The following is a 27358-nucleotide window of genomic DNA, read 5'->3' as shown; positions in this document are numbered from 1 at the left end:
GTACTGTCAAAGTGAGCAATGTATCAATATTAAAAGACATGTCCTATTAATACATGGCCAAAACAAGTTCAAAATGTATGGATTATTTTAAAACACACAATTTGAAAAGTTTCTTAATTATGTCCATTGACCTCTCAGGTTAAAGAAAAAACAGATAAAATGACTTGAAGACTTGGCTACGATATTATAAAGAAGTAACAGCATATAACTTTAAGTGGACACCAGAAATTCTCTGACCCTGGAAGAATCTAGCAAATGATACCTCATCTCAGAAATAAACTTGGGATTATCTTTAAATCTACCGTAGTTTCACATTATTCAGCATTATGATAGTCATGGAATAACACTGTTTTGATTCTTTTACATTAGAGGTTTACAAAGAAACTGAGGTACTATACAGATGGAGGGAGTGAACACAGTCTTTGTGATCTAGAAATGAGGTGATATTACTCATCATACTGACTAATCCATGTTTAAATACCAGGGAGGAATATCCTCACATTATATAGTGGCTAAAATGAGCATTAAAGTAAAATATATCAATTAGTAATATAGTAAATATAACAAGCAGATGGCCTACAACAACTACCCTACAGATTGCAAATATTTTCAAAAATTCTGAGCTAGGTGGGCAAAACACTAGTTTACTTCAACTAATGAAACAAAGAATCCTCCCATACAAACTCACCCTTGGGCTGCTGAGGGGGCTAGAAGAAAGTCCAGTTGAGGCACCACTCACAGACCGGGACCTAGAAAAGTGAAGTCACCACAGTTAATTGGAATCACTTAACCAGGGACTGACACTCTGACCTACAAGGATGCACCATACCAATATATTGGATTGGATCTGCACTGATAATGACATTATTAAACTGATTAGGTATTTATCAGATGTGGCCGTTCCATAATTAAAACTGTTTCTGCAATCTCAGCATACTGCCTTCATTTGACTCTGTGTGAAATGCCTGCCAATAGGGCTAAATTTAAAAAATTGCAAAAATCATTCCTGTTAAAATGCAGTATTCAATTTTTTCAACCTATTCATGAGCTTTTTACATCAAAGTGACACACCTGATCGTGCATTGCTCTGACTATTCATGATTATGTTTTTATTTAGCCAATTATATTTTTGTACTAAAAGTTCTGCACTTTGAATGCAGATGTACTGCTTTCAAAGATTTTACAAATTTACTTTTGAAATAAGAGGTTTACACTGAAATTACAATTCCGGTTTATAATGAGGCAATATTCAATTGACTGCTTAAAACAGTAGTTAGGCAGTATGGATAGTAGTAGGAGAAACAGAGGCCAAAATATCAGAGGAAATATGGAAGCTGAAAGAGAGAAGTACTTTGTGTGATAGTACAGAGGAAACTGGATCAGCCTCATCAATCCAAAAGACAGGGGACTGTATTATGTAGAAGGTCCAGACAGGCAAGAGGTTTTGTAGTATTTTGTTTTCATGTTTTTAAAATACCTTTGTATTGTTCCCTCCCATGTGTTCTTTATCCACAATGAAAACAGAATATTCCTTTGGAATTTAAACAGAGTTTGGGGACAGCTCGAGAGTATCCCCTGTCATTTACAACAGCTTTACATTTATTGTAAGTGACCATAATAAAAATATTGCAATACTGTAAATATTGTAATTTCAATGATTGCATTTTACTGTTATGATTTAAAATTTTACAAATCTATGCTTGTCCTCTAGGTTTGCCTTCTGACAGGATTACTATATAAGAATAAATTTAATTTACTCTTGTTTATTCTTCCTGTGTTCTTTTTTCTTTTCATCTCTTTTGCATTTTTCCAATCTCCATTATCCATTGTTTGTTTATTATTATGTTTTCATATAACCGAGACACTTGTCTTCATTAGTTTTACTTCCAAGTCTGTTTTCCAGCCTTTACTTAATAATTTCTCAACATATACAAAATACAGGTTTATTTTCAAAGGAATATTTGGCCCAGAAAAAGCATTTTTTTCCTATGCTGTCTGTAGTATAATTTTAAGTTGAATAATTCTATGCTTTGCGCATATGGAGCTCGAGTGAATTCTGTGCATTGCTACTTTCAACTCCTTTTCTGAAATATTGAGTAAGAGATAATTTTCCCACTGTTTTCTTGGATCTTTGAAAGGGAGGGACTGTAAAATATTTTTATATACAGTGGAACCTCGGTTTGCGAGCATAATTCGTTCCAGAAACGTGCTCGTAGTCCAAAGCCCTCGTATATCAAAGTGAATTTCCCCATAAGAAATAATGGAAACTCAGATGATTTGTTCCACAACCCAAAACTATTCATATAAAAATGATTAATACAAAATATAAAGTAAAAGTACATAAAACAAATTAACTTTACCTTTGAAAAGAATCATGGCTGGTGTGAGTGAGTTTCTAAACTCTTGTGGGATTGCACCCAGCAGGACGACACACGGAAGAGCGCCCCAAAGCAATTGCAGTCTCCCAGCGCTGTAGCAGTTCTCCGTAAAAGCGAATCCGAAAAGATCGCGGACATGCTATAAGCGCCTGCCGTCAATGGGTGATACAAGGAACAAGGAACATTATAAATGTGCAGGGCCCTGCCTGACTGCTGTGTCTGTGTATAAATAACCGCGCTGTTGCTGTTTCAAGCTGAATAAAGCTTGTGTTGCTACTGAGACTCAGCTTCGTGTTTTAGAGTGCAAGATGGGGACTCGCACGTCACAGCACACACACGAGCGCGCACACAGTCACAATGCTAATACTGTAGTAAACACTATACGCTCGTACAGATGTTGACTATATGAGTGAGGCACGGCGACTCAGACGGAGAATAGGAGATGACTGCCCACAATCTCGCAGTGAGAGAGAGAGAAGAACCATCAGCTCAGTTGTGATCACATGACGCTCAGCAGACAAAGCGTATACAGTACATACTACTCGTACTGCAAGACCTCGCTCGTTTATCAAGTGAAAATTTATTAAAAATTTTTGCTCGTCTTGCAAAACACTCGTAAACCAAGTTACTCGCAAACCGAGGTTCCACTGTATTGTCGAAATGCTGTCTGAGTCCTTGAGACTGAGTAATATTTTTTCCAGCATAGAGGAAGGTGGGAGATTGGAAAAATTGGGCAGGTTCTGTTTGACAAATTTTTTCCAATTTCAAATAATATAAAACATCAGTTACCCACTGACTTCAAAGAGGAGAGTTAGGATTCTTCCAGTTTATCAAAATAAGTCTGCGTGCCAATAGTGTAGTGAAGGCAATCACAGTTTGTTTGTCCTTCTCCACTTTAAGCCTATCTGGAAGAACACCAAACACAGCTGTTAGTGGAGTAGGAGAGATCGTGACACCAAGGCTGTCTGAAAGACACAAACATTTTTGTCCAGAATGATGTTAATTTGGTGCAGGCCCAAAACATGTGACCCAGTGAGGCTGGAGCTTGATTGCAGCATTCACAGGTTGGATCTTGCCCTGGAAACATTTTGGACAATTTCAAGTGAGACAAATGTGCTTGGTATATAATTTTGAGTTGAATAATTGTATGCTTTGCGCATATGGAGCTCGAATGAATTCTCTGCATTGCTACCTTCCACTCCTTTTCTGATATGTTGAGTAAAAGACCCTTTTCCCATTGTCCTCTTGGATCTTTGAAAGGGATGGACTGTAAAATATTTTTATATATTGCCGAAATGCCGTCTGAGTCCTTGAGACTGAGCAATATTTTTTCCGGCATAGAGGAAGGCGGGAAATGGGGAAAATTGGGCAGGTTCTTTTTGACAAAGTTTTTAATTTGAAGATCTGGAAAATTAAATTTGGAATGTAATTGTTCATAGGATGCAAAGATGTTGCCTATATAAAGATCTCTAAGCAATTTAATCCCAAATGTTTTCCAGATATTAAAAACTGCATATGTTTGCGAGGGTGGTTCTCATGCAGTGGTACCACAGATAAAAGATTCTCCATCTTAAAATGCTTTCTACATTGGTTCCATATTCTGAGTGAGTGAAGCACAATTGGGTTATTAGTATATTGGCAAAACTTGCATCTATTGGGGCACAAAGCAGGGAATATAGACAAGTACTGCAGGATTTTATTTCTATTGCAGACCAAGCCTGTGTATGTTCATCTATTTGTGTCCAGGTTTTTAGAGCTTGTATGTTTGCTGCCCAGTAGTAAAACTGAAAGTTAGGTAGAGCCATGCCACCTTCTGTCTTAGGTCTTTGTAGAGTCGCTCTTTGGATATGTGGATGTTTTCGGCTCCAAATAAATGAGGTTATGGTTGAATCTAATTGCTTAAAGAATGATTTATTGATGTATATTGGAATGTTTTGAAATAAAAATAGAAGCTTAGGAAGGATATTCATCTTAACAACGTTAATTCTTCCAGCTAGAGTGAGATGCAGGGTTGACCATCTATGCAAGTCTTGCTTAATTTTTTCCATACAGATGGTGAAATTTTGTTGATAAAGAGCTTTATGTTTACTTGTGATATTTACCCCTAGGTATTTAAACTGATCTGCAATAATAAAAGGGAAGGTGTCCAATATAATATTGTATGCTCGAGAATTCACTGGAAAGAGCACACTTTTATTCAAATTAATTCTGAGACTTGAGATCTTCTGAAATTCTTTAAGTGCTGTTAAGACTTCAGGCACAGTATTTTGTGGGTCTGATATATACAAAACCATATCATCTGTATACAGAGAAATTTTCTGTTCCAGTCCTTCTCTGATAATCCCCTTTATCTGATAAGCATTTTGACAGTGAACTGCCAGTGGCTCAATGGCGAATGCAAATAGCAGTGGTGACAAGGGGCATCCTTGTCTGGTTCCATGTTCTAGTTGAAAGTAGTCTGAGCAAATGTTGTTAATACAAACTGAAGTTTCTGGATTGGTATACAGTAGTTTGATCCATGCACAAATATTTGGGACACAACCCAAATTTCTCTAATGTAGTGAAAAGGTAGTTCCATTCAATCATATCCAATGCTTTTTCTGTATCCAACGATAATAATATCTCCGGGGTGTTTGACTTTGCAGGTGAATATATTACATTAAACAGGCGTCGGAGATTGGGAGCTAAGTGTCGGCCTTTAATAAATCCAGTTTGATCCTGTGATATTACCGAAGGCAGCACTTTCTCCATTCTTCTAGCTAGAACATTGGAGAGTATCTTAACATCATTATCCATCCATCCATCCATTATCCAACCCACTATATCCTAACTACAGGGTCACGGGGGTCTGCTGGAGCCAATCCCAGCCAACACAGAGCACAAGGCAGGAACCAATCCTGGGCAGGGCGCCAACCCACCGCAGCTAACATCATTATTCAGAAGTGAAATTGGTCTGTATAATGCACATTGTAATAAGTCCTTGTTTTGTTTAGGAAAGGCGGTGATTAATGCTTGGCGAAAAGTTTGAGGTAGAACTTGATTGTCTCTAGCTTCTGTAAATGTTGCTAATAAGAGGGGAGCTAGCTGAGTGGAGAATTTCTTATAAAATTCGACAGGGTAGCCATCAGGGCCTGCTGCTTTCCCGCTCTGAAGTGACTTTATAGCTTCTAGTAATTCTGATAGCGCCAGAGGTTTATCCATTTCCTCTGCAATAAAAGTATCTATTTGTGGTATCTGCAATGTATCCAGAAATGCATTAGATTGTGTGTTGTCTTCTTTGAACTCAGTAGAATATAAGGATTTATAGTAGTCTCTAAATGTGTGCATTATATTTTTATGGTCAATGATTTTATCTCCTCTCCCCGTGTCTGCGTGGGTTTCCTCCGGGCGCTCCGGTTTCCTCCCACAGTCCAAAGACATGCAGGTTAGGTGGATTGGCGATTCTAAATTGGCCCTAGTGTGTGCTTGGTGTGTGGGTGTGTTTGTGTGTGTCCTGTGATGGGTTGGCATCCTGCCCGGGATTGGTTCCTGCCTTGTGCCCTGTGTTGGCTGGGATTGGCTCCTGCAGACCCCCGTGACCCTGTGTTCGGATTCAGCGGGTTGGAAGATGGATGGATGGATTTTATCTCCGTTCGTGTTGGTGATTGCTGGGATTGCATTGCAAACTTCTTGCTTGTGGATTTGTTGAGCTAAGAGCTTATTAGCTTTCTCTCCGTGTTCATAGTAATGATGTCTTGATTTAAAAATGAGTTGTTCAATTTCTTTGGTTGTTAAGCAATCTTGAGATAGAAAAATAGTAAACCCAGGGAATTGTGTTAAAAAGTGGCCCTGAGTAAGCATAGTAAACCCTAATACAATAATAATAATAACAATAAACCAAGGGTATGATGTTAAACATTCTCCTTTAGAAGATTTAGAAGAAAGAATTATTAATTTCTTTAACATATACATACATATACGTATATAGTGCACATATAATTGTAATTAAAGCATAAATCAAAAGTGTCAGAGAAGGGAAAAGGATGTATAATTACAGTACTAGTATCATTGCAAGCGGACTGAATGTCATATTTAAATGGAGAACAGAGATCGATATTTAATGATACACTGGGAATCAAAGAGGGCTTGTGGTTGGGAATTGAAATACTGAACAACAGCAAGCAACATTAAAATGTCCATAAAAAATCTAGAGAGGATGTTCCCTGGGTATCCCTTGTGACGAGTGTAAAAGAGACTGCCTGCTGAAAGAAGGCCAAGGAGCAGAAACCAGGATATGCTGCATGAATTACATTATATCCCTCAGTAGGAAAGAGGGCATCTGAGAATTCTCCAAGTTAAGCTCAGGACTATAACTTAGGATAGGGAAAGCTCACAAGCTGTGCTTAGTCTACTGACACAACAACTCTGAGCAAAATAATTGGTCAGAAAATGAAAAATCAATGAGATAAAACAGATTAATTGGCATTAAGTAAAAAAAATTTACCTTTGACTATGCTGAGCTGTATCAAGAGCCCGTCGAGGAGGAGTTGGGGATCCCACTTCTGTTACACTTAAGACCTCCATGGATTTCCTCTCTGGGCGACAACGACCATGACGGGAAAGCATTGGGGAGTCCACCCTTTTTCTTGGAGGATCTGTTAGAGCAGAAAAAAGAAAAAAAGTCAGAGTAAGCTAAGCAAATGTTCCATTAAGTTATTACGTCTTACCATCATCAAAAATAAAATGTCAATGTCAATTTATTTATATAGCACATTTAAACAAACATAGTAATGCTGTGGCCAAAGTGCTTTACAAAAATAGAACAAAATAACATAAAACATAACTAGAAATAAAATATATGAACATAAAATAAAATACATAATAAATAGAAGTAATGTTATATACATAAAAAATAGAAGTAATGTAATATAATCACAAAGAGGAAGCCATCAGTATTACTGAAGGTAACTGAATGCAAGTGAGTAGAAATGAGTCTTTAATCTTGTTTTAAACAGTTCAATTGTAGACGACTCCTTTATATGATGAGGTAAAGAGTTCCACAGGCGAGGTGCGACAGCTGCAAAAGACCTGTCCCCCTTGGTTTTACACTTGGTACGAGGGACAACCAGAGACAGCTGACCAGAAGATCTAAGCACTCTAGATGGCTGATGTAAAACACACAGTTCAGATAAATAGGCAAGAGCAAGCCCATGTAAAGATTTAAAAACTAGCAGCAGGATTTTAAAATCAATTCAAAAACTGACAGGCAGCCAGTGTAAAGAAGCTAAAATAGGAGAGACAGAGTCATACTTTCTTGCCCCAACCAGAAAGCGAGCGGCATTTGTTAATCCCAGAATACAGCGAGTTGCAGTAATCGAGGCGAGAAAAATAAACGCATGAGTAGCTATCTCAAGATCCCTAGAAGATAAAAAAGGCTTTATCTTACCTAATAGACGAAGTTGGAAAAAGCAACTCTTGACTACAGAATTTATTTGTTTCTCAAAAGAGAGGTTACTGTCAAAGGTAACACCAAGATTGCGGACTTGAGGTTTGGAAAAGACAGAGACAGAGCCGAGAAGACCAAGACCAATTTGGGCTTTAGCTGATGGACCCACTATACGCACCTCCGTTTTATTTTGATTTAGATCAAGAAAATTATTAGCTATCCAGGATCTTAATTCAGACAGACAGTTGTGGAGTTGATTTGTTGTAGAGTTGCAGACAGGAATATAAACCTGAGTATCATCAGCATAGCAGTGAAAAGAAATGTTACATTTCCTAAAAATTGCTCCAATAGGGTGAAGGTATATGGAGAATAAAATAGGACCCAAAATGGATCCCTGAGGAACACCATATTTAAGAGGAGCAGGAGATGATAAAGAGGAATTAAAAGTCACTGAAAAGTGTCTACCAGTTAAATATGACCTGAATCAGTTAAGAGCAGCCCCTTTAAGCCCAACAAGATGTTCAAGCCGCATCAGCAATATTTCATGGTCAATAGTGTCAAAGGCAGCGGACAGGTCAAGGAGGAGAAGGACTGACGCATCACCTGAGTCAGTAATAAGAGAGATGTCGTTGAACACTTTCAGGAGTGCCGTTTCAACACTATGATAACGCCTAAAGCCAGATTGGTAGATCTCAAATAAATTATTAGAGTTAAGGTGATCAACCAAATGATTATAAATAATTCTTTCTAGAATTTTAGCCAGAAATGGCAGTTGGGAAATTGGACGAAAATTAGCTAAAACTCCAGGGTCTAATTCTGCCTTTTTAAGACAGGGGCGGACTGCAGCATGTTTAAAAAATGAGGGCACAACACCCGAACTAATAGAATCATTGATGATGGCTAATAAGGGTGGGCCCAACACATCAAAGGCTTCCACTAGGAGACGTGGTGGTACAATATCCAGAGGACTGGGGGCTGGTTTAAGGGTGTCAATAGTTCTTTTTAGCTGTGAAAGTGAAACTAGATCAAAGGATTCTAAGACAATGTCATGATTAACAGTAGAAAGTTCGTAGCCCGTTTGAACAATGCCATGGCGGATAGTATCAATTTTGCTGACAAAGAATGATAGAAACTGGTCACATGAATGAACAATGCTATTTGATCCCATCGCAGAGTGGGGGTGAATGGCCGCATTAATTGAATTAAATAAGACCCTAGGATTCTTTGAATGACAGGAAACTAAATCGGCAAAGAAATTTTGTTTCGTTTTCTTAACTTCAGCCTGGAAATTGAAAAGAGAAGTCCTAAAAATCTATTTAGAGACAATCAGTCCGTCTTTTTTCCAACGCCGTTCAGCAGTTCGACAGGCGCGGCGCAGTGATCGTGTATTTTCATTAAGCCAGGGAGCAGGTCTACCCTTATTACTACGTATCTTGGGCGGAGCAATTGAGTCTAAAATCGTTTTACAGGAGGAATTAAATTTTACGACAGAATCATCGATATCATTATTTTGGTCATGCACATAAAGACTAGAGAAAATGGTTTTAAAATCAGATATAATAGAAGAATTTAAAAAGCGCGAGCAGCATGGAGAACAGCTATTAGTAGGGACATTGACAGTAATATTCAGGTCCATCATTATAGAAAAATGATCAGTAAAAGAAACATCACATAAATCAATATTATTCACTGAAATATCACGAGTAAGGATGAGATCGAGGGTGTGACCGAGAGAGTGGGTTGGCGTATTAATATGCTGTATAAAATCAAATGAGTTCAAAAGTGATAATAAGTCGTTGACCAAAGGTTTCGATTGACAACAAACGTGAATGTTGAAATCACCAACAATAAGAACTTTGTCATGAGAGAGGGTGATATCATCCAAGAGATCAGAGAATTCAGAAATGAAAGTATCATTAATTACAGGAGGTCTATAAACCACGGCAAACAGTAGAGAAGGGGAGCTGCAGACTTCGAAAAGTTGGAGTTCAAAGCTGCTAAACGGACCCCTTGTAAGGCTCCGACACAAGAACATACTTTTAAAAATAGTGGCAATGCCCCCCCCCCAACGACGAGTCAGGCGAGGAGAGTTTAAAAATGAGTAACCTGGTGGTGTCAAGTCAGTAAAACAAGAAGAGTCACCATTTAAAATCCAAGTCTCAGTGATGAAGAAGAAATCCAGATTATTTGAGGTAATAAAATAATATTTTATTTAATAATGTAGTGGATAAAACAGTGGATACTGGGAAAACTTGCCACAGGCATTATTATAATATACAGTATGTCCAAGCTTAACATTGAAATAGGCACTTACTATTTTTACACTGGAGAATGGTACATTGATTTATACATTTATCAAAGAATTGTAAGTACATTAAAAACAGTTAAGAACTAGGGCCTTTGCTGTCCAAAGTTATGAAACTTGACTACAGTATTGAACAATTAGAAACTGTCTATTCACATAAGTGTACATTTAAGAGTGTGATAAAAAAAACCACTAAAACTATTTTAACTGCAAATCTGTATTAAATATTTTTTTTTCTAATCAAAAGGCCTCAATCCATTGCATTAGATACTGTAGGTATTACAGTATTAAATACTCTGGTAACATTTGTTAATATAAAGAAACCAAAAAAATGGGCATACACTTTAAAGAGATACAAAATATTTTTACCATTAACCCAAATACATTTGTAGTAGGCCGATGATCAAAAGAAATTTTCTGATTGTACTATTTTAAAAATTTCAACAGGAACTTTACTTATACAAAAATACATAACTGGATGTTTAATTCTGTATTTTACAACTGTTTATGTGTTTATTTCACAGTGTTCTTTCTTTTGGAATTAACCTTGTCTTTGGAAATATGCTAGTCAAGATAAAGTAGAACTGCAACATACAGTTAATACAATAAGCCAATAGGATTAATCAATCACTTCAAAAACCTCAATTAAATCACTACTGATCCTGCTTACCTTCTCAAATACAATGAAATGGTGTACCGCTGAATAAAAACAATACAATATAATCTGTACCTTAAGGAAAAATGCTACTCAGTCATAAAGAATAGCTCAAACAAGAATGTCTAAAGACTGGAATGTTATGAATTTACAGAAAATTACTGAAAGGACTTAATTTATTTAAAAATGTTTTGGGGAGCCAGACCTTATTGCAACTGCACTGGTTCAAGTTACCAAACAACCTTTTATGGAGCGTCAATATAAATTAGATGTTTATATGAACAGTATGATTAGTAGGGCAGATTCTTTGTTACAATCATACCTTAACCTAAAGGTGTATACAATTGTAAGGTTCAAAAGATCACATTTTTATTTATGTTTATATAATGTCACCTGCATCATTTCTTGGAGGCAAGTCTTCATCCTCACAACTTGGATATCGTTCCTTGCGGTCCAGAAGAAGGTAGTAGATCATTTTCTCTTGGTTATCTCTATAGGAGAAATTAATTTTGCATAATGCAACTATAACAAATACACTAACATAAATGTGAAAAACAACACTACTCAAAAAAGCATATTCAAATATAATTAGAATTTTTCAACAAATACTGACACACTACATCTTCATTAGTATATTGTTTGCATATGTTTATTGTATTTTTGTTTGCATATATTATAAAATCTCATACATACATCACTGTATTCCAAAGCACTAAATAGATATAACTTCTAGATCTTTTTAATCAGCAGCATTTACAAAGCTTATAAAAATAATCGCCCTCTGGAAGTTTTCACATTTTACTGCTATACAACATTGAATCACATTGGATTTATGTTGGCTTTTTTGACATTGGTCAACAGAAAAAGACTGCTTAATATCAAAGTTAAAACACACCTCTGCAAAGTTGTCTAAATCAATTAAAAAAACAAAACACAAAATAATTGATCATGTAAGTATTCATCCCCTACAAGTCAGTGCTGAGAAGATGCACCTTCAACAGGAAATCAGAGCATTGTGTCTGTGTGCATAGGTCTCCATCAGCTTTGCATACTTGGACAGTGCAATATTTTTCAATTCTTCTTTTCAAAGCTGCTCAAGTTCTGTCAGATTGCATGGGGATTGCGAGTGAAATCTTTTCCAAGACTAGCCACAAACTCTCAACTGGATTGAGATCTGAACTGTTGATATTACAGAGGAATGATTTACAAGTGTTAGATTTGGCTTTATGTTTAGGGTTGTTGTCTTGTAGGAATAATAATCTTCCCCCATGATTCAATTTTTCTACCATACTGAGTCTGCTAGGATTTACGTGTATTGGGCTGCTTTAATTTTTTCACCTAACTTTAAGGGCTTGCTACAGAGAAGCACCCACTCAGCATGATGCTGCCACCACCATGGTCCACTGTGGGAATTGTGTGTTTTTGATAATGTCCAGTTTTTGGTTTACACCAAACATGGCATTTAGTCTGATGGCCAAAAAAGCTCAATTTTGATCTTTTTGAACCTTCTTCCAGCTGACTTCAAAGTCTCCCATGTACTTTCTGGCAAACTCCCTGTGCATTTTTTTAAAATTTTTAACAGTGGCTTTATCTTTAACATTCTTCCATAAAGCTGCGTCTGGTGAAGCACTTGGGAAAATGTTGTTGTATATAGAGTCTCTCCAATGTCTTCCACTGTAGTAGGGCTGCAATGATTAGTCGACATAATCGATGACATTGACTACAAAAAATCATCAACGTGGATTTTTTATTGTTGACGCGTCATAAACAGAACCTTCAATAGAGGCTCCAGTCACAAAGAACCACATTGGTTTTTGTAACTGCAATGCACTACATGAACGTCTGGGGGCAGTATCGTTTGTTATTGTTTGTCAAGACTGCACACAGTCCTACCAAAGAAGAAAGAACATCTGAGGAGGAGAAGAATGTAGAGGAAAATAAACGTGGTTGCAATGGCGAGTCGGATAGAGGAGGGGGAAGGAGAGGGAAAAAAATTGTGACAGAAACTTTCTAAAATGTGGGAGCACTTCAACGAAAAAGAAAAAAAAGTTGAATGCAGATTATGCAAAACGGAGCTTTCTTTTCATGGCAGCACCACCACAATGCATGAGCATCTGAAACGCAAGCATCCTGGAGCTGTGATGCCACCATCTCTTGAGAATTTATGCTGGCACTGTTAGTTAGTTAGTTAGGGTCAGATCAGGAGGGGAGGGAGAGTGTGAACGAGACTGAGAAAATAAAAGTGAAAAAAGCTAACTTTTACAAGTAACAAATTTACACCCGATCTGATGTTTTCTGATTGGTACTCTTCAGGTCATACAATGATTTCTTCAAAATGTCACATATATTTGTCTCTTTCTTTTTTTTCCCCCTGGTGCTGTGCGCTGACACCAGAAGGCATGAGCTTATTCAGTGCTAGCAGGAGCACGCAGGTGGCCGGTTGCTTGTGCTATAACAAGCTTGACCTGGTGGCGATCAAAGCACATGTACTTTGCAAGGCATGTACGGGGTCCACTGAGAAAAGAAGAGCGTTCATGGCTCACCTTGCAGAGGAACATTCTTTCCTCTGCATGTCCTGGAGTCCTGTGCAGACTGGGCAAGGTCGGGGGGAAAAAAAAAAAGCAGTCACTGATTACAACTGCAAGAAGGTATGCGAATGAATATGAATAATATGAATAATGTTGCATCCGTGCCACAATGTTCTACAAAATGTACTATAAGGTCATAAAATGAATAATTCCAAATATCATATATAGCTATGTCACTGTTTTTTTGTCAGTGTGGCTTTGACATCATGCATACTAATTCAGCATTAGCAGGAACACTCAATAAAACTGAATAAAAAAAATCAAGTGACAATGAGATACGAATAATGCAGATTCGCCAGCGTTTGTGTGTCAGCTTTTATCCATCCAGATTAGAGAATTTCCAGTACGATTGTCTCAAAACACCACTCACATCTACAGTTATTCCCAGTTTCAGATAAAAAGTAACAGCGTCAGATCCCTGGGGGGGGGGGGGGTAGTATGTATCGTGATCGTGACTGAGAAAATAAAAGTGAAAAAAAGAAAGGTAACTTTTACAAATACTAAACATTTACAGTGGTTGTTACAGACGCAAATCAAATGTATGTGTTTATTGTATAATATTAACAATAAGAGCAACTCACTACGGTAAATATACGAGGCAGTCAGGATTGAACCGGGGGACTCTTGATTATAAGTCAGCAATTCTTACTGCTGCACCACGGAAGCTATTGTATCATCCTTGAACCTTTTGTGAAAGTGTTTATTTTATCTTTGCACTTCAGGCTTTACACATTATATAGTTTATGTCTAGATTTTGTCATTTATTACTAAAATATGAAAAACATTTCTGTTTTAACGATGTATTTTTTGGTTAAGTTAAATGCACTTTTTTTGTTTAAAGACTATGTGCACTTTAGTTTGTATTGTTTAATGTATTTCTTTTTTATTGTGATGGTCACACTAACATAAAAACATCTGATTATTTTCAAATTCATATGTTTCACTGGTTGTTATTTTAATTTGATTATTATTAATTTTAATCGTGTTAATGCAGAGACATCAGGGTGACATTCACAGGTGGGCAGACGTGAGCAGATGAGGTAAGACATGCACTGGAGCCCAGAACAAGATGTGCAACCACAGGTCGCAGGTTTCAAAATAGTCAGGCATGAAATAATCGTGACTAATCGAAAAAAAAAAATTGAACGATTAGTTAACTACCAAAATAATCATTAGTTGCAGCCCTACACTGTAGCCTGTAACTCATTAAAAGGTCTCTCGGTGGCCTCCCCCACTAGTCATCTTCTTGCACAGTCACTCAGTTTCTGTGAATGGTCTGCTTTATGAAGATTTACAGCTGTGCCATACTATTTCCATTTGTTAATCATTGGCTGTACTCCAAAGGATAATCATCCATCAATTTTCATAACCAGCTTATCCAGGACAGGATCAGGGGATAGCTGGAGCCTATCCCAACAATCATCGGGCACAAGGCAGTAACAACACCTGGACAGGACACAAAAGGGATATTCAGTGACTTGAATATTTTCCTGCATCAATCCCCTGACTTGTGCTTTTCATTCACCTTTCACAGAGTTGCTTGTAGCATTCTTTTGTCTTCATTGACGAAGTTAGGCCACAATAATGACTAAATTATAAGTTGGACCTTCCAAATACAGGTGCATTAATATTACAGTCAGTTGAAAGCTCTTGAATAAATGTGATGTTTATTTAATTAACTATGTGATTTTTAAAACTATAAAACTAGCTATAGCAATAATGATTTAGGTGTGAAATATTAAAGGGAGCAAAAACTTTGAGATCAATTATTTTGTGTTCAATATTTGGAATTAATTCAGACCCCTTTGCAGAGATCTGTTTCACTTTGATATTAAATAGTCTTTTCCAACTGACCAATGTCAAAAGAGCCAAATTAAGTTTGTTGTATGGCAAAAAATGTGAAATCTTCCAAGGGTGTGATTACTTTATATAAGCACCAAGTATGAAACCTTGATTTTTCTGAATAAACAGATCAAATTAAGTAGAAAGGATTCAATAAAGTTGGAGTTGTACTATATAAGATACTCTTTCATTAACTTATATAACATAAAAACAAACTAAACAATTGTTAAAAAAGAAAAACACATGTAATGAAAAGTATTTATAGTACCACACAAACTTAAAAGATATGTTTACAACAAAAGAATCTGCTTTCAATAATTCTTAAAACAATTTTAAAAATAATTAGATTTTTAAATACCTCTGAACACAAACAAATTTAACACAGGCAAGTACAGTAATGACTGTAAATGAAAAACACATGTATTGTTTATATATAACATTCTATATTTGAAGGATGTGCAAAACAAGATTTCATTGCATATTTTAATAGATCCTAAGGTAAGCACATATTTTAGTTGTATAAATAATGAAAAAAAATAATTTGTTATGGGTGACTTGTCACCTGAAATCTGATTGTTAGTTTTGTACTGATACATAAAATGTAAAGAGGGAGTACTTACTTTGTCACATGAATGTATGTCTGTAATTAATTTGACATTTGGATGATAAATGCAATTGCAATTAATAGGCATGAACTTTGAGACAGTGGAGACACACATGCCATCTTAGCATTTGTGATGCTACCTAAATTTGTCTTTTAGATTCTTACAGAACATAAGCATCATGGTTAATATTTTATTTTGTTAATAGCTTTCCATTTATTTATTGTGATACTAACTGTCCCCCACGGCTCTGCCTATGTAATAGTGAAATAGGACAAACTCTAAAAATCAATAAAAAATGTAAAAAAAATGTAATAATTTGTATTGAGATGAATTTATATTGATAGCTTTCATATCCGAGGGCATCTTGATATACAATATTTTTGGTTTTGCTATCAGAGACAAGAATGGAACTGTGATTTCTTTGAAAAAAATATAAAAAAGTAAGGTATCTCTGGCCAAGTGGAAGGTAGGTACGCTCCAACGTCAAATGTTGTCACTGTATCTGATTGTGTTCAGCTCTGATGGGAGAACGTCCCCCGCATGGAGGCTGGTGCATGGAGGCTGGCGCATGAGTGAGGATAGCCCTGCCCAGCTCCCTACTCCTGAGGTCCCGCCTCCCCCTCCCCTTGGCCTGCAGCCTGTCTCTCGGATTCACGCGAATAAATCAGTGCTGCAACCGAACTATAATACTTACCGCAATGACAGAAGTTGCAAAACCAACCAGAATGTTCAAACAAATTATAGAAAAAAGCCCGATCTAAATCCGTTACGTAGTTCTATCTTGAAAAGTGGACAGACATACAGACAGACATTGGATTTTATATATATAGAGAGATTTGACTGGTTTTGTGTAAATTTATCTCCCCTGTGAAGATGCATTACTCCATCTGTCCAGGTCATGGGGCAGAGGTCTAAGCAAAGATGCCTCTATGACCTTTTTACACAACACCTCATCCAACTCCACTGGGAGTATACAGAGGCGTTCCAAGGCCTGCTGAGACATATAATCCCACCAGGTCTCCTCCCAGTTGGACATGTCTGAAACACCTTCATTGTGAGGCATCAAGAAGGTATCTTAATCAGATACCCAAACCACCTCAGCTAACTCATTTCAATACAGAGATGCAGCAACTCCACTCTGAGCTCTTCCTGAATTTCTTTGTTCCTCACCATAACTTTAAGGCTTAGCCCAGGCATCTTGCGAAGGAAGCTCATTTATATTGCTGGTATCCACAATCTGCTTATTTCAGTGACTACCCACAGCTTGTTGCCATAAGTGAGGGTAGGAATGTAGATCAATTGGTAAATTGAGAGCTTTGCCTTTTGGCTCAGTTCTCCCTTCACCATGACTGACTAGTACAATGTCCACATACTGTAACTGCTGACCCCACGCCAATCTGCCTGATAATCTCTCAGTCCCTTCTACCCTTGTTCATGAACAAAGAGCTCAAGACACTTAAAACTCCTCTGCTGGAGATAGCACCTCCCTACCAACCTGGAGAGGGCACTCCACCTTTTTCTGAATGAGAACCATTACCTCAAACTTGGAAATGATAATCCACATCCCAACTGCTTCACACTCATCCACAAACCACACCAGTGTTTATGAGAAGTTACCACCTAACGAAGCCAACAAAACAACATCATCTGCAAAAAGCAGAGATGTGATCCTGAGGTCATTGAACTAGACACCCCCCTCTCCTTTGTTGTTTCTAGAAATTCTCTCCATAAATATTATAAACAGGATTGGTGACAAAGGATAATCCTGGCACAGCCAGTCCCACACTCACTAGTAAAAAGTCTGACTTACTGCCAGCAATGCGAGTCGGCCCCTTGCTTCAGTTATGCAGGTATCAAATAGCTTGTTACAGAAGGCCTGGTACCCCATATTCCCAAATATCGGGGATAAAATATTCATTACATATAGATATGATTTTATCTAACAGTACACAAATTTAAAAATGCTATGAAAAAAATCTAGGAAGCCAAAAAAAATTATCTACTGTTTTATGTTGGAAACACTGGAGAAAGTAATGACAATTAAAGCGCTTTGTTTATGAAAGGTTGAAAAATACGAATTACCATAAAACATCATAGTTATTCTAGAGCACAGAAGTTATATAGATGACATCAGCAGTATGATAGGGTTTTATTTCTAGGAGTCTTATGCAGCCAGACTATAATTTTTATGTACATAATTTTTATAAGAGGAAATGTTTATGACTTAAAGTATTTCACTTTGCAAAATCACCAACAATCACCTAATTTACATAATACAAATATCTTTTCTAAAAGTTTATGTTTCTTGTTTATATGACTTTTGTCACATAAAAAATATTAGAACATGAGCATTAGAATATTTTTTGAGTACTGTTTTATCCTTTTTTTATACTGAGACCAAAGCAGCAAACAACATCCATCCATCCATTATCCAACCCACTGAATCCGAACACAGGGTCACGGGGGTCTGCTGGAGCCAATCCCAGCCAACACAGGGCACAAGGCAGGAACCAATCCCGGGCAGGGTGCCAACCCACCGCAGAGCAAACAACATTCCTGATGAAATTTTGCATCTTCAGGAGAAACTCTGTTAATTTATACTCTGCACTAGGGGGCTCCGCCCCCTGCTCGCTTCGCTCGCCAACCCCTGGTGTTGGGAAATGACAAAGAGTGTGATGTATGAATGAGATATAGAATAGTGTGAAGGTGTAGATGATGCAAATAGAAAGCAAACAATAAAGTGTGTGGCATAGTGTAAAGGTTTATTGGAGAATTTCTTTGTACACGCCGTTTAAGTGTAAAAGGTAATTCCAGGTCAGAACTTGTAAGGTCAATGAAGATGGTCATTGTCGTGATCAGAGTCAAGTTTGTCAGAGCTTAGAAAGAGTTGTGTCTCTCCAGGAAGTAATGCAATGACTTGGGTATTTATGTTTTCCACATTAATATTTTTTGGACATAATATAGTGCGTTGTGTTAAAAGGGGCATTTGGTCTAATGAGATTGCTTCTCTGTAACTAAGTCGTCGCAGATAAAGGCTTGAGGAATTGTAATAATATCTGGGTGAAGTCTATCTGTATTGGTGAGTGTACCATCTCCCAGTTGTAATAACCAATTGTTATGATCTGGATGTGGACATCGCATGTTTTGTACTAACTGTATCTTTTGAAAGCAATGCCAATTGTCTGCGTATTTTAAGGTGCACTGAACAATAGCTGAGCGCATGGCATGTGGAACAATAGCTAAGCACTGTCTAAAATCTCCTCCTAATAAAAGTACCTTTCCTCCAAAGGGAATATTATTATTCATCAACGTTTGTAGAAGTTTATGAATGGTGTTGAGTAAGTGACTGGATGACATTGTACATTCATCAATAATTAACAGTTTTGCAAGACGGATGTCACGTGCAGTGCTACTGTTTCTGTTCATAGTGGATAGCGATTTGTAGGATCTAATGCAGTTCATAAAGTTTTTACTTTCAGGTACATCGTTAGTTAGAAGGTTCTGTGGATATTCAGGATATGAATGTAAAGGAGGCAGTCTAATTTGACCCTTTTGACAACAACGTGTAAATTCATTACTTGTATTGCTAGTTGTTTCTTCAGGGAAGTTAAGTGAATGACAATGATTGCAAATGACATTCATTAATCCCAATGAATTTTCCTGAATAGTGGACTCATTATTGAACGCGTTGTCAGCTAACGCAAGCGTTTAGCAGGTGTCTGTCGTTGATGTCCGTGACGTGTATGTTTTGCTTGTGCCGTTTGAGAGGCGCGTCGTTGTATGTCCAGTATTTGGGACGTGTTGTTTTGGAGCTGTAATCGATTTGCCTGTGCTGTGTGAGAAGCCCGTTGTAGTTTACGGCGTGCATTGTTTGTATTGAGCCTTGCCCGTTTTTGTATGTCGGTCAGTTGAGCTTTCTCTTTTTGGAGCCTTGCCTGCTTGTTTTCCGGCATTTGAGATGCGCGGTGTAGACGTCTGCGTTTATTTATTTTGTCCCCTCGCTGCCGTTTCTGTATGTCTGAGACGGGAGGTGTTTCGTTTTGAAGCCATGCCTGTTTCGATGCAGCACTGTGAGACGCGCCCTGCATGCGTCTACGTTCAGTGTGTCTGTCCATTTGGGTTCGTTTCTGTAACTGTGTTAGTTGAGCTTTGCGTTTTTGGAGCCGAGACATTTTTTCTTCTAGAAATATGGATAAGTAATACGGAGGATCGCACTCACTGTTAATATGGAGCCTTTTCTGCGGTTGAAAGGTTAATAGTGCCTCATTGTAATGAGATCCACCTATGCTGCATAGTGTGAATTGTGTTTGGTCCCGTTATCCGAGCGGTATCGTTTTGTACCCGTGATCGTGAATTCATGACTTGTTTGTTCTTGAGCGTGAGAAATATGGATAAGTAATAAGGAGGATCGCACTCACTGTTAATATGGAGCCTTTTCTGCGGTTGAACGGTTAATAGTGCCTCATTGTAATGAGATCTACCTATGCTGCATATTGTGAATGTGTTGAGATGACATATGTTTAATACGGACGGTTCATTTATAAATGGGGCTTTGTGTGTCATTTGTTATTTATGTTACTGTGGTCGTGGGTCTGAATCGTCGTTTTTGTGTACGTTTCGTGTGCTATGTCCGTAGTCTGTCCCGTTTCGTGTCCAATGGGCTTTGTGTGGTGCTCGCGGCTTCTTTTTTTTTGTGTGCTAGGGGCTTGTTGAATCCTCCTCTTTGTGTGTGTCCCGTTTCGTGTGCAATGGGTTTCGTGCTCCTTTTTTCTGTGGTCTGACTCCTTTTTTCTGTGCGCGACGCCTCATTTTTTATTTTACGTTGCATTCCATCCGGTTCCCGTTGCTTGCGGGGGGGGGGGGGGGTTTGTGGGGCGCCTGCGCAGTACGTCTTTTGCGGCCACGGCCCATTGCCGGATGTCCCTGCGTCCATCCGGTTTAGCATTCTCGGTTAGTAATGTGGATAACATGCTATTTATTGCAACATCCTTTTACCCTTATTAACCTCTTCTGTCTATATTGAGAGAGTGAAGAGTCTATTATGACCCTCAAGTCTTTCTCATAATGTTCAATTTACATACTCCCAAATGATTAAACATATGTGATATTTTTACTTCCTATACAGTATGTAAATGTAAAAAAAAGAAGTCTACATGTAAATTTCCCTCTTCAAAGTCTAACCATTCTCCTCATCGTGGTGTTGAGGGTGGCAATGGCATGCCGTAAGTATGCTGGCTAAACGGCTCTGGCCTGGAGAAAGACCTGGCAACCTACCCCAGTATTCTGCCAAAATATTCTAAGGATTAATGACTCAACAATGACACCAACATGGTACTGAAAAGTAGGCCCCCAGACTGGAAGGTACCTGAAATACGACTGGGAAAGAGCAAGAAGGAGGTCAAAGTATCTGGGGCAGTAATGACACGGATGGGACAAATTCATTGGTACAACTATCTGTTGATGTGGCTCACAGCAAAACAATCACTCTGTGCTGCACAAAACCATACAAGATTAGAATGTGAAACATAAACTGTCTGAATGCAGGAAAACTGGGCATTGTGAAAAAGGAAATGAATCTACTGAGCATCGACATATTGGGCATCAGCAAAATACATTGGACTAGAAATGTTTTTTTTCAATTCTAGTGAGAACATGGTGTACTACTCTGGCAGTGACACCACCAGATGGCAAGCAGTGGGCTTTATCATGAACAAGAAAATTGCCAAAGCCACCAAGAGTTATCAAAAATTTAACAACCTTGTGATGTCACGATTCTACAAGTATATGTCGCAACAACTGACACATCTGAAGAAATGGAAGAGTTATATGGTTAACATCAGGATGTCCTAAGCCAAACACCCATTAAGAACATTATATACATTATTGGTGATTTTAAATCCAACTATAGCAGAACCCAAAATTGTTTGAAGATCCGGTATACTTGAACATCACCAAGCAGAGGACACAAAAACCAAACTGACAACATCCTATGTCAGAAGAAGTGGCAGAATTCAGTCTTGGCAGTGAAGACATACCCTGGTGCTGATTACGGTAAGATCACTAAGTGCTGGTAGCCATACTCAAAGTCAAACTCAGATTCTGTAATACCAAACAAACAGCAGCCACAAAGAAATTTGATACAGACAAGATCAGCCACAGCTACGAAGCTGAAGTAAAGAACAGATTCTACCTCCTCCCTATGGAAGAAAGGAACCCGGATTAACTATGGGAATAAGTGAAAGCATGCATTATCGAAACAGCCTTAGATTATACTCCATAAAAGAGACCACTGAAATCAGCCCAATGGATTTCCGATTTGACCGTCAGTATGGCAGAGAAGAGAGAAGGAATGACATAGCTACTGGGAACACAGAAGATTCCAGAAGGCTGAATGTGGAATTCCAAAGAAAGGCCAAAAGGATAGAGAACTATTGAAATGAACAGTGTTAGAAGATGGAGGAAGCGAGCAGAAAAGGTCACACACGGGAAGTCTACACCAACGTGAAAAAGGCTTGGACAATATTCATGGCTCGGAAGGCAACGGTTCGAGGGAGTAATCGATAGGAATTACATGACCAGCAAACAATATAAAACTACTGTATCTCAAATGATATCAAAGTGTGATCTTCTGTATCATATCACATCTAATGGATAATAAAAGTATTTAAAATACAGTATTGCGGTGGGCAGGTGCCCTGCCTGGGGTTTGCTTCCTGCCTTGTGCCCTGTGTTGGCTGGGATTGGCTCCAGCAGACCCCTATGACCCTGTAGTTAGGATATAGCAGGTTGGATAATAGATGGATGGAAAATACAGTATATAGTAATGTAAAGACAGAACATGAAGAGAACGACAGGCAGCAAAGTCAAGAGTTTATAGGAGAGCTCTAAAAAATAACACACAAGCTTTCCAACACAAAAGTGTGCAACTCACTCTTCACATTGCAGATCTCTGGTCAATTTAGTACGATCCCGGAAGCAGCCTAATGAATGCATGCTGTCAAGTACATCAGGATCCAGCTCGGTTAGTGACAAGATCCTACGTACAGTGACTCGGCGTGGTGGAGGCTGTTCTGGAGTTGGCTCATTTCTCCCCCCTCTGCAAGATATAAATATATAAACTTTTATAGATTACAGTTTAATAAAATGCACAACAGAATGATGCAAATGAAATTATTAGGAGAAGTTTTGTACAGTTTGGTAAAATTCATTTTTTTCACAACATTTTGATTCTTTCATTATTAAATCTGTTTAATCCAGCTCAGGGTTGCAAGAGCAGTATCCTGCCCTGCAATATAAGGTGCAATATAAGAACCAACCCAGAACAAAGCAGCCGTCCTTTGCAGGGGACACCCACATACACTCACTCAAAAATATCTAGTTTTGAGTTGCAAAATTAGATATTAAGAAGTATTTGAATAAAAAGCCACAAAGACACAGGTGGAATGTATGAACTATAGACAGGCAGTGCCTGGGATATAACTGAATAACACATGTCTGGGATTGTTGTGATATAACAGCACCATACACTTAACCATACAACTCTCCTTCTAATCAAAATTTTATAAACATACAAAATCAACACTTAAATTATTGAAATATGGATATCATAACCATCAACCATGATCCTGTCTGCTACTGTATTTTATTTTGCTAATTACTTAAAGGAACTTTTTAATTTATTTTCTGGACTGTTGATTTGTTCAGTAAGTTTTTACAAAGAGTTTTTAAAAAGCAATCTCTCGCAGATGGCAAGTCACCCTGCAGTGACCAAAGCAGAAGCCATGAAGTCATTTGAGAGGCACCCCAACTACACCATACACTATGCAAATACACTTAGACAGACTGCAACAATAATTCAGATGAATGACATACTTACAAGTACCAAGAATGCTTCTGTATTTCTTCTAGCTGAAAAGATGAAAGAGAATTAAGTTTATTTTAGCAATCTATTTTATATACAAGTCATTTACTAATCAAAATTAATTGTATTCCTTCTTTTGTAGAGTTAAGTAAACTAATGTGCTTGTAAGTCACACTGGTAAAGGGCTCCCCCACTTTATGTTTAGATTTCTTGTTGTCCTACTGACTGTCATCTTAACTAGGCCCTTCAGCCCATATAACCAGTTTACTAGTCGTTGTAAGATCACTAGGTACATTCATTCTTATTATCAATTTATTGTTGGAATCCACCGTTTCCATAAACTATCTTTTACTTAGGCTCCCTGGCACTTACAGACAGATATTTTGGAATCTCCAGTACTCATATTTTTCTTTTCTTTTATAAAATTAATGACTTACTCAAGTGATCACAGTGTACTTACAGTCAGTCTTTTTTCGGGGTTTACTTCAATCATGCCCCTCAGTAGTGCTTGACAGTCTGGAGGAATGAAATGTGGCATGTGAAACACTCCACTCTTCACTTTTTCAAGTAACTGTCGCAGGTTATCATGGTCAAAAGGCAGTGCACCCTGCATATAGTAAGAAATAGGTAGAGCTGACTATTGCTCTGCAATTTCCTAAGAAACAAATCTTATAATCATAACGATTAACTGTAAAGTGGCATATAGAAATATGCTGTTTTGTTTATTGAGCAAACTAAAAAAATATATGAATTTGTATTTTATGCCTGTTGTCTGCCAATGTGTCTGCTTACATTTAACTATGCTTATTTGTAAAACTACAGGAAAGAGAATAAATATCTCAGAGAGACCAAATATACCTGTATTAATAAATGTGGACAGAGTTAGATATATTGAAAATAAAACAAAAAAATTCCTATTCAAAACACAACTTCAGAAAGAATGGCAAAATACATTCTCACTTAAATGAACAAATGAAGACAAATGTCACAATAATGTCAGCTGGTCATCAAAATAATGGGGGAAAAAAAGTATTTATTTTCTTACCTGTCAAATAGACTTAGAGGTGCAATACATCCAACCTATCATTCCTTCTATAAATATTGTAATTGTTCATCCTATATTCATTCTTTCAACACAGGTGTGTTTGTTAAAAAGAAAATGCTATTTGAAATCAGTTGAAGCAATAACTGATGTGCTCAACTATTTGTTCTGAATCATATACTTGACTCTGGTAATATATTTGAAATAGTACAATTCAGAGACCTTAACAGAAGTTTATGTAAATTGAACAGGAGACCTCTGAAATATGTTTTATTCAGAAAACATTATTGATGGCATTCTTCTGTTTTTTACACAAAAACCTTTGCATTACGATTAAAAGCAATGCCACTGAATTCTGGTACCCAGGTGTGAACTGCATTCTCTCTCCTTTGGCTTACACTTGATCAAATTTGCTTGTCCTTTTTACCTTAACAAATCCTATTGACATTATTAAGCATTGTCCCTCATGTGTGAACTGATGTTTCTCTTCTGAGATAACTAGAAAATAACCACCAAATAAGTGTCATGCCTATAATTACTCACACTGTTTCACTATGTATGATGAAGAAAGTAATAGACAAATCTGAAAAACTGTTGGTGCTTTGAATATTTCAGTTATATAAAAAAAAATCAAATATAAATTCACCTGAAACAGTATCACAATGTCTCACACAACTTGGAATATGAAGTACACAGCCAGCAAGAATTTGACATGAGGAAAGTAGATCACATGAGATGGCACACTGTGGAAGAAAAAAGCTGCAAGTAACGAGCACAGCACTGGAAGGCGGCTCGCTCATAATTTTTTCACAGATATGGACGCCCCAACAATGTATGCAAATGCAAGAATAAACACTTGGCTTTCTTTGTTTGTACACACATGAAGATGCTGCCACATATCTAAGATTGTACTATGGCTTAAACAGAAGGGAGCAATGAAATTTGAGACTTAGCCGAGAATGAGGCACCATTTAGGACCAAAAAAAAACAATATGATGTAAATATAGCTATAAAAAATGGTGGAGCATGTACAGAATTACATAGCTGACTTCAAAAATCTGAGTAGACTGTTGATGTGGACAGTTTTATAATCAGGTGATCATGCCGATTGCCTTTTACATAGATATTCTGCAAAATATGGAAGCATGGCTGCAGTTTTTAAAAAAAATATTTCTATATAAAAATATGTTTCTACTTTATTTGTTATTTCATATGCCCAACTGATTGAACATACTTTTTAATGAAAATGTATGCTAACTTTTTAAGTGAAAATATATGCAAAGAAGAATCTGCGTGCCAAGATATCATCTATCTTTATATTAATTCAAGCTATTTTAAGCTATCTACAGTATTAGGGATATGGAAATGGGGATGTACTATCAGCATGCTAAGCTGATGGGCCATTAGTGAGAACAAAATATTTAGATGCCATTTGGTAAAGCCTTAGTAGATATACACATAAACAATATGCAGTGGTTCTAGTGTTAACAAAAGATATTAATAAGACATCAGTGACATGATTTTGGCAAGTCAAAAGGCAACTGAACATTACAATAACATTTATGTCAACTTTATAATCATAAGTGGAGTAATATGAAATTGTGGAATATTTCATTTTAGTATTCTGATATGTCTTAATGTTTTTTCTTTCAATGTGTGAATAACATTTACCTACTATATATTGTATATTAATAAGCTAAATTATTAATGTTTCCAGAAGGAGAAAAAACATGCATCCTCAATTTTATTGTTATTATTTACATTTTATTATTTGAAATTCAGACATAAGATCCATACGTCATATAACAGGAAAAGTTCATTTATTCCACAATAACACTATGTCTCATCTTTGCCTTGTACCCTTTTTTGGGCTTTGTCACTATAATTTGTTTTCTAAAGCCCTTCTGATTTTAACTGTTTTTAAAATTTGCCAGATATACTTAACAGATCATTACAATACCTCTCACTGTTGCATTTCTTGTTTTTAACTTGTATTTGCAATTTTTGATACTACTTTGTTTGTGCATTTTATAGTATTTGTTATAGTGTTTTTTTTCTGCTGAATGTCAATGTGATGGTTTATGTTATTATATTTGATACATAAACACTGAATGGCTCCATAAAGAAAGGCATAATGGAGTAATTAATGCAGCTTTCTTACAGGTTCAGGGAGTTTACACTTTCTCCTATATTCACATTACTCTCCCATGACTAAATTAAAGACTCTAGACTGGTTGCTTTTATACACTATCATATGTGATTGTGGCCCGTAATGCACTAACAACACAAAAAGGGTTTGCTTGGAATTAGCTCCAGCTCAGAGTAATCCTGGAATGCAATAAAAAGGTTTAGAAAAAGGGTGGATTAATCACAGTGTTTCTAACAAACAGAAAATTTAGTGTCAGGCTGTTGCTCCAAAACTTTCCTCTGCTGCCACTGATGTTTCATACATAAATGCATGTTACACTGCTACTTCAAATGTGAATATGTGGATGACTGTCTGTGTTGCTAGGTAGATTGGGTGATAAAGGTTACAGGTGATATCAGGTTTATAGCATGCTAGCTGAAATACCCAACGTTGCCCAGGAGGAAAAGGAAGCGTTTTTTTTTTAATGTTTGAGAAAAAAATAATAAAAAAAACAACTATAACACTTGCG

The 27358-nt window shown here is 37.2% G+C and overlaps 1 protein-coding gene across 8 annotated transcripts in view; it reads right to left on the bottom strand.

Annotated features, from left to right (window-relative positions):
- The window catches only part of LOC114660688 (serine/threonine-protein kinase BRSK2-like), a 221142-nt gene that overhangs the window by 56971 nt on the left and 136813 nt on the right, over positions 1-27358 (bottom strand). For all 8 annotated transcript variants that reach the window (XM_051933874.1, XM_051933875.1, XM_051933876.1 and 5 more), the window contains exons 8-13: positions 24120-24266; positions 23675-23706; positions 22730-22894; positions 11157-11254; positions 6862-7012; positions 689-749 (exon numbers count right to left, since the gene is read on the bottom strand). In XM_051933874.1, coding sequence (XP_051789834.1) covers positions 689-749; positions 6862-7012; positions 11157-11254; positions 22730-22894; positions 23675-23706; positions 24120-24266 — 654 coding nt within the window. The remainder of the gene's footprint in view (positions 1-688; positions 750-6861; positions 7013-11156; positions 11255-22729; positions 22895-23674; positions 23707-24119; positions 24267-27358) is intronic.

The sequence above is a fragment of the Erpetoichthys calabaricus genome, chromosome 11 (assembly GCF_900747795.2).
Source record: "Erpetoichthys calabaricus chromosome 11, fErpCal1.3, whole genome shotgun sequence".
Classification (NCBI taxonomy): domain Eukaryota; kingdom Metazoa; phylum Chordata; class Cladistia; order Polypteriformes; family Polypteridae; genus Erpetoichthys; species Erpetoichthys calabaricus.
This window is presented reverse-complemented; position numbering and strand designations above follow the sequence as displayed.